The 7714-nt window shown below is 34.9% G+C and overlaps 1 protein-coding gene across 1 annotated transcript; it reads left to right on the top strand.

Annotated features, from left to right (window-relative positions):
• Nucleotides 1-2962: 2962 nt before the first annotated feature.
• Nucleotides 2963-4399, top strand: LOC149414433 (uncharacterized). Its single transcript, XM_089644172.1, has 3 exons — nucleotides 2963-3104; nucleotides 3924-4112; nucleotides 4386-4399. Exons 1-3 carry the CDS (start codon nucleotides 2963-2965, stop codon nucleotides 4397-4399), a joined length of 345 nt encoding a protein of 114 aa, XP_089500298.1.
• Nucleotides 4400-7714: the final 3315 nt, after the last annotated feature.

Here is a 7714-nt window from a genome sequence, read left to right as displayed (position 1 = left end):
GAAGGTATACACCTAATTTATATTGCAGTGAAACTCGCTCAAGAAGTTTTGTTTTCGCTCCCTACAAATTCTGCAGAAACTGCATAAAACGTTTTTTTTTCCCGTACAAGAAAGTTTAAAAGTTTAACAGTGAATTAATCCATCACCATTAATGTCCCCTTTTTCTTAAAATATTTTTAAATAATTTTATCCATGAGTTTTATTAAATATGTTTACAATACTAGAATAGTGTAATCATTGGTCTCAAATTTTGTCTTTTTCTAGGTAAGACGAAGGGCATTTTGAGCTGCGTTGGTCCGACGGCAGCCCTTTCTCCCAGGAAACAGAAAACGCACAAGAGGAGATTTTGGGGACCAGACGGCAACTGCGATATTTATAACATTTGTATATATACAACAGACTTTTCTGTAGGCCCTTTTAAGGTATACAATTCCGTAGTACATTATTTTGATATTCTCATAAGGTTTCGCCAGCGTTAGCAATGTAAGCGGCCAAAAATAATCTTCATATCGACTTTTCTCTGCTTTTTATCAATATGTGTTAATGCATGGGTTATTTATGTAAACCTTCCGGAAGAAATTCTCCAAATGATGCTGAAAACCTTATCGAAATCAGTCGCATAGTTAAGAAGAACTAAGCGCACAAACAGACAGACGCGAATGTCACTTTATTTTATACTATTTATAGATAATGGATTCCACCACGAATTGTCAGTATCCAAAATAAAAATATTAATAACATGTTCTTAACTTCTATTTTATAATATCTTTTGTTGTTTTACAAGCTATATTTCTTTACAAGCTTTTATTATGTAGGTACACGATTTTTATTTCTTATATTATGGTTTATGTATTATGATTTAAATTATACCATGTAAAAGTCAAAAGGCGTTACTATTACTTGAAATAATGAATATCTTTCAACACGTTGAATATGTATTTTGTGTATATATTCTTGTATTTTTGTGCAAGGTCAAATTAAATCCTATTAAGTTGTTGCAGTAAGACAAAAATCCTGGGTTCGATTCCTAGTTGAGACCGTTACTTTTTATTTTTCTGTGTCTTGTTCTGTTTCATGTTTTGTTTAGATATATTAGTATTATCTTCTACTTCAATGATAAATCAATGCTCAATACATCGGTTGTACTGACCTTGTTTTGAAATACTGTCCATTGTCTTTTTGAAAATAAAAAGTATTTTGATGTGTGCATAGCTGTGGGTTTTTTTTATTTTCCTTTTCCTGCATTCCAATATTTTTATTTTTAAAATATAATTTTTTTGGGCTAGTGAATGAACGATGTTAGCTGGGTGCAGTTATTGTCTATATTTGCACTTTTTTTAAATAGCCTTGAGATTTCTATATGGTCCACGATATATTTACCTGTCTGGACCAAACGACCGTTTTATCTGTGGTCGTGTGTGGTTAAGGGGGTGACGAAATGGGGCCATACAAAAAGCCCGAAGATATCTATCTAGAGAGTGGTTAATTTATGATCATGGCGTTATGATTTTGTTTGACGACCGGTGTATATCGTGTTTGTGAAATAATTTAAACGAAATTCAAATTTGAAGTGGTTTGGAATTTGGTTTTCCCCAACATTTATACTAACTTTTAGTAATAATATAACTAAATTCAAGTATTAATTCAAAGTAAACATTCCATATTTACCGTGAAGCGGAATTCATAACCTTTACCCAAATATTGACCACCTCTAGTGACGTTTCCATTTCTTTGTGCAGAGGCATGTAACTACGGCCTGTCCTTGAAACCCATTTGAAACCGACACCCATAACCCCGTTTTCTTATAGAAAAAAATATTGTGGCAGAAAGCTCAGATCTCATTGGCTTAGAGTTTGACATCTCGCTCGAGGCCACGCGGGACATGACGCAGATGAGTTTCAAAATAAAAATAGTATTAGGATGAATTATACAGCGCCGACTTTTGTGCAAAAACATCTCAAGGGCGCTGTTTATCAATGATTATCCTGTTTTATCTTATTGTTTTAGTGACATTCAAAAATATTTAACATGTGACCATGAGTTAAGTTTTCTTTTCAAAATAAGCAGATAAGCACAATCATGTTTGTTTTTCAGTGTTCTTTTCGTTTTTCATTTATTCAAGTTTTTTGTTACTTTTGGGTTTTTTGTCTCAAATTAACAAGTGTCCACTGACAAAGTTTCCTCTTGATAACACGAGCTGATAGTTAATTTTCTTAGAATAATGCTTTGTCAGGTGAACTTTGCCGTCAGGTAACATTTTGATATTTTTCTGCTTCAAAGACGTTTTTAATTTTAAAATTGTTTTTGGGCCAAATAATGAATGGCTGAGCGCAATATTATTGTCTTCGGTCGCACATTTTTTAATATGGCTTTGATTTTTTCTGCCTTGCATATCATCAACGCTCGTTTGTAAAGTCAACGCCGCTTTTAATTCTCTGAATGGTCTCTCTTCTGTCGTGTTATTGGTGAAAGCGGATATTTAAAATTTATAAAAATTAAAAGTTTAATGTGTTAATGATTTTAAACATGAATTGAGTTTAAATTTAAAACATAGTGGCAAGTGTATCCATGAAATATATTTCTTTTGATTTTGTTTCATTCCATGTTAGACTGATATACTAAGCGTAATCAACAAACTGTCAACTGGACACTTGTGATATAAATAAGTTTCCTTGAAAGCATTCTTAACTTTATGCGATAAAAAAATTACCTTAATTGTATAGCAGGTAAAATTTTTAGACATCTGCTCTCCATATTAATATTGGACATCTTTGATCCTATAGGTCAAAAAACGGTCTATATTATTTATTATATGTGGTCCATTTCACCTTCGAGGTTTTGAGTATTTCGTTCCAACTGAAGGTGATCACTTTAAACTAATTATAACCTTCGTAAATATGATTAATTCATATTCCGTTTCAGCTCAGACATATTTTGAGTTTGGACCATTTACCAGAAGGCCATGGATCTTCCCGACACAGAGAGTATTTCCATCAAGGTGGAAGCAGGGTCGCAGGATGAGAACGGATGTGAAATGCCGTATACCGATATAGATATCTACCTCCCCGACGTAAAGAAGGAATGTTTGCAGTATGCGGCGAGTAGTAAGTTGCATTGTAATAGATAGGTTTTCAAAAAACTGCGCGTATTGTACAGGGCTAGCAGATTCTTCAATGGAGACCACATGCTAGCCTTATACAAATCTCAATAATGCCGAAATACTTGATTAACCTACATGACTGTGCAAATGAGGGCGAAGCGTCCGACAATCCATTGTTATGTTTGTTTCCATGGGGTTTCGGGGAATACTGAGAGTATCTACCAATCAGATAATGTCTCTGTATATATATAAATATACCATTTATAATAATATTATAATATATAATACGTATTTACTGCCAGTCATGTTTTTGAAGTCAACATCGTTCTGAGTTCTCTTTAGGAACTGAGCGGTCTCTCTTCTGCCGTCTTATTGGTAAAAGCGGCCGTGATATATTTTAAATATCAATCTTAATTTTATTGCGCACTGATTTTTGCCGCCCGGTTATTGATTGTAAATTTATTATTTAAGTTCAAATTTAAATCACGATGTCAAGTAAATCCATAAAATATAATGCGTTCGATTTAGTTTCATTCCAAGTATGAGTAATATGATAGGAAACACAATTAACAAACTGTCAACTGGACAGTAATTTTTTTTATTTTTACAATAACCATTTTTAGCTTTATGCGATAACATTATAACTTCTTGTATAACAGACTGTATAATTTTATGTACCGGCTCTCCATCTTGATATTCTACTTCTTTGATGCACGAAGTCAAATAATCGTCCGTGATATTTACTTTAGGTTGTCCAGCTTACATCCGACATCTTACATATTTCTTTTCAACTGAATGTGATCATTATGTTATTTATTTTTAGTTGGGACCATTTACCAGGAGGCAATGGGTCTTCCCAACAGTGATTCCATCAAGGTGGAACCAGGGTCCCAGGAAGAGGTTGGATGTGAAATGTCGTATACAGATATAGATATCTACCTCCCGGACGTGAAGACTGAGTGTTTGCAGTATGCGGAGAGTACTCCGACAACCTCCAAGTTGGGTTACAAAGGTATGTTGGTTTCAGATGTTCAGAATTCCTGCCTGTTTCATAGACAAGACGTTTATTCTTGTTAATTCAGTCCTTGCCGTTCATTAGTTATTCTGTTCTCAAAAGACCTCTTATTTTAAGTAATTTAAGTTACATACATATTTATTATATACTAGCCATACCTCGCCACGCATTGCTGTGGCTCATTCTGTCTGTGCATATAGTGAAACATTAGCGTGTGTTTATTTTACGTCCAACAGATGGCACTATTAATAAAACAAGTTTGTCTAACAGACGGCCTTGGCTAATTATGCTTCATCCACATTCTTTTCAGACTTGTTGGCGAACGTTAAGACGCATCCTGGGGGAAAACGATACTCTTGTCCCCATTGTAACTATTGTTGCATTCGTAGTTCATCGTTGAAACAGCACTTGCGCACCCATACTGAAGAAAAACCCTTTTCATGTTCCGAATGCCGTTATTCGTGTTTTCAAATGAGGGATTTAAAAATTCATTCGCTTACACACGGTGGAGAAAAACCTTTTTCATGTCCCGACTGCAACTATTCATGTTCAACAAAGGGACAACTTCAAATTCACATGTTTACCCATGGTGGAGAAAAACCGTTTTCATGTTCCGAGTGCAACTATACATGTTCGACAAAGGGCAATCTAAAGAGGCACATACTGACTCACAGTGGAGAAAAACCTTTTTCATGTTCTGAGTGCAATTATTCATCTTCTCGAAGAAACACTCTGACTAGCCACGTGCTAAGCCACAGTGGAGAAAAACCTTTTTCATGTCCCGACTGTAACTATTCATGTTTAACAAAAAGTCAACTTAAAATTCACATGTTAACCCATGGTGGAGAAAAACCGTTTTCATGTTCCGAGTGCAACTATACATATTCGACAAAGGGCAATCTAAAGAGGCACATGCTGACTCACAGTGGAGAAAAACCTTTTTCATGTCCCGACTGTAACTATTCATGTTTTACAAAAAGTCAACTTAAAATTCACATGTTTACCCATGGTGGAGAAAAACCGTTTTCATGTTCCGAGTGCAACTATTCATTTTCTCAAAAGGGCGATCTAAAGAGGCACATGCTGACTCACAGTGGAGAGAAACCGTTTTCATGTTCTGAGTGCAACTATACATGTTCGACAAAGGGCGATCTAAAGAAGCACATGCTGACTCACGGTGGAGAAAAACCTTTTCCATGTCCCGACTGTAACTATTCATGTTTAACAAAAAGTCAACTTAAAATTCACATGTTTACCCATGGTGGAGAAAAACCGTTTTCATGTTCCGAGTGCAACTATTCATTTTCTAAAAAGGGCGATCTAAAGAGGCATATGCTTACTCACAGTGGAGAAAAACCTTTTTCATGTCCCGACTGTAACTATTCATGTTTAACAAAGAGACAACTTAAAATTCACACGTTTACCCATGGTGGAGAAAAACCGTTTTCATGTTCCGAGTGCAACTATACATGTTCGACAAAGGGCGATATAAAGAGGCACATGCTGACTCACAGTGGAGAGAAACCGTTTTCATGTTCCGAGTGCAACTATACATGTTCGAGAAAGGGCGATCTAAAGAGGCACATGCTGACACACGGTGGAGAAAAACCTTTTCCATGTCCCGACTGTAACTATTCATGTTTAACAAAAAGGCAACTTAAAATTCACATGTTTACCCATGGTGGAGAAAAACCGTTTTCATGTTCCAAGTGCAACTATACATGTTCGACAAAGGGCAATCTAAAGAGGCACATGCTGACTCACAGTGGAGAAAAACCTTTTTCATGTCCCGACTGTAACTATTCATGTTTAACAAAGAGACAACTTAAAATTCACACGTTTACCCATGGTGGAGAAAAACCGTTTTCATGTTCCGAGTGCAACTATACATGTTCGACAAAGGGCAATCTAAACAGGCACACGCTGACTCACAGTGGTGAAAAACCTTTTTCATGTTCTGAGTGGAATTAATTATGTTCTCGAAGGGGCAATCTTATGAGGAACATGTTTACACATGGTGGAGAAAAACCGTTTTCATGTTCCGAGTGCAATTATTCATGTTCTCGAAGAAACAATCTGACAACCCACGTGCTGAGTCACAGTGGAGAAAAATCTTCTTCATGTTCAGAGTGCAACTACTCATTTTCTCAAAAGGGCGTTCGTAAGAGGCACATGCTGACTCACAGTGGAGAAAAACCTTTTCCATGTCCCGACTGTAACTATTCATGTTTCACAAAGAGACAACTTAAAATTCACATGCTTACCCATGGTGGAGAGAAACCGTTTTGATGTTCCGAGTGCAACTATACATGTTCGACAAAGGGCAATCTAAAGAGGCACATGCTGACTCACAGTGGTGAAAAACCTTTTTCATGTTCTTAGTGCAATTTTTCATGTTTTCAAAGTTGTACTCTGACGAGCCACATGATGACTCACAGTGGAGAAAAACCTTTTTCATGTTCTGAGTCCAATTACTCATGTTCTCGAAGGGGCAATCTTATGAGCCACATGCTGACTCACAGTGTAAAAAAACCTTTTTTTTATGTTCTGAGTGCAATTATTCATGTTCTCGAAGAAACACTCTGACATGCCACGTGCTGAGTTTCAGTGGAGAAAAACCTATTTCATGTTCAGAGTGGAACTATTCATTTTCTCGAAAGAGCGATCTAAAAGTTCACATGTTTACCCACAGTGTAAAAAAAACTTGACGATGTACCGACTGCAACTATTCATGTTTAACAAAGCAAAATCTAAAAGTTCACATGTTTACACACAGCGGACAAAAACCTTTCTCATGTTTGTTTTAATTTACATGTTTATTGTTAGTTTTAATTTACATAAAGAAATTTAATGTTGTAATCATAATTTCCTTTCCTTGTTTTTTCACGAGTCACGTCACCATTTTCAATATGACACTACATCGTCGAATCAATTACCTAGCGTCTTTTAATTTTTTGGTTTTAATTTACTTTAATAAGGCTAATTTTGTAATAGTTATTTCATTTCCTGACTTTTTCACTAGTCATAACCCTTTTTTTTGACAGGATATTACGTCGTAAAATTTTTTTTTCTCATTTTGATTATTATTATTATGGTATCAAATTATATTTAATCCCATACTCTCAGTAAAGCTAAACATATCTGATAAAAAAATAATATCTTATACTCATTTTTATGCATTTTACATTCATTTATCAATAGCAACTGTCGTTATAGTAAGTCATTTGTCAATGGGTAACAATATACTCATATCAATTATACATAGATTAGAAAGAAAACCTCACTCCAAATACCCACACAAGATCAAAATCATATCTCTATATATTCATTATGTAATTGATCTTATATATTTGTTTTTTTTTTCATTTTGTCATTGTAACTTATTTTCAGCATCAAACTCTCTCCATCATTAGTACTTACCATGATATAGGCCATTTTATTGTTTTTAGTATATTTATAGCCTTCAAAATTCTCAACATACAAATAACTTACGGAACAAACAATAATACGTGTTTTATACAACAACCATTGACAAAAACATCACAAAAATCCTACAAATCAATCAGAACTCACTAACTCTTATATTTATATATTATATT

This window comes from Hesperophylax consimilis, chromosome 20 (assembly GCF_061612785.1).
Source record: "Hesperophylax consimilis isolate HC1 chromosome 20, BYU_Hcon_1.0, whole genome shotgun sequence".
Classification (NCBI taxonomy): domain Eukaryota; kingdom Metazoa; phylum Arthropoda; class Insecta; order Trichoptera; family Limnephilidae; genus Hesperophylax; species Hesperophylax consimilis.
The sequence above is the reverse complement of the archived record's forward strand: the minus strand, read 5'-3'. Positions and strand labels throughout refer to the sequence as shown.

Bases quoted from the DNA above. Each gene is read 5' to 3' on its own strand.
- LOC149414433 (XM_089644172.1), top strand. From the start codon at position 2,963: ATGGATCTTCCCGACACAGAGAGTATTTCCATCAAGGTGGAAGCAGGG. The intron at 3,105-3,923 runs GTAAGTTGCATT...ATTTATTTTTAG, and splicing joins TTTGCAGTATGCGGCGAGTA to TTGGGACCATTTACCAGGAG.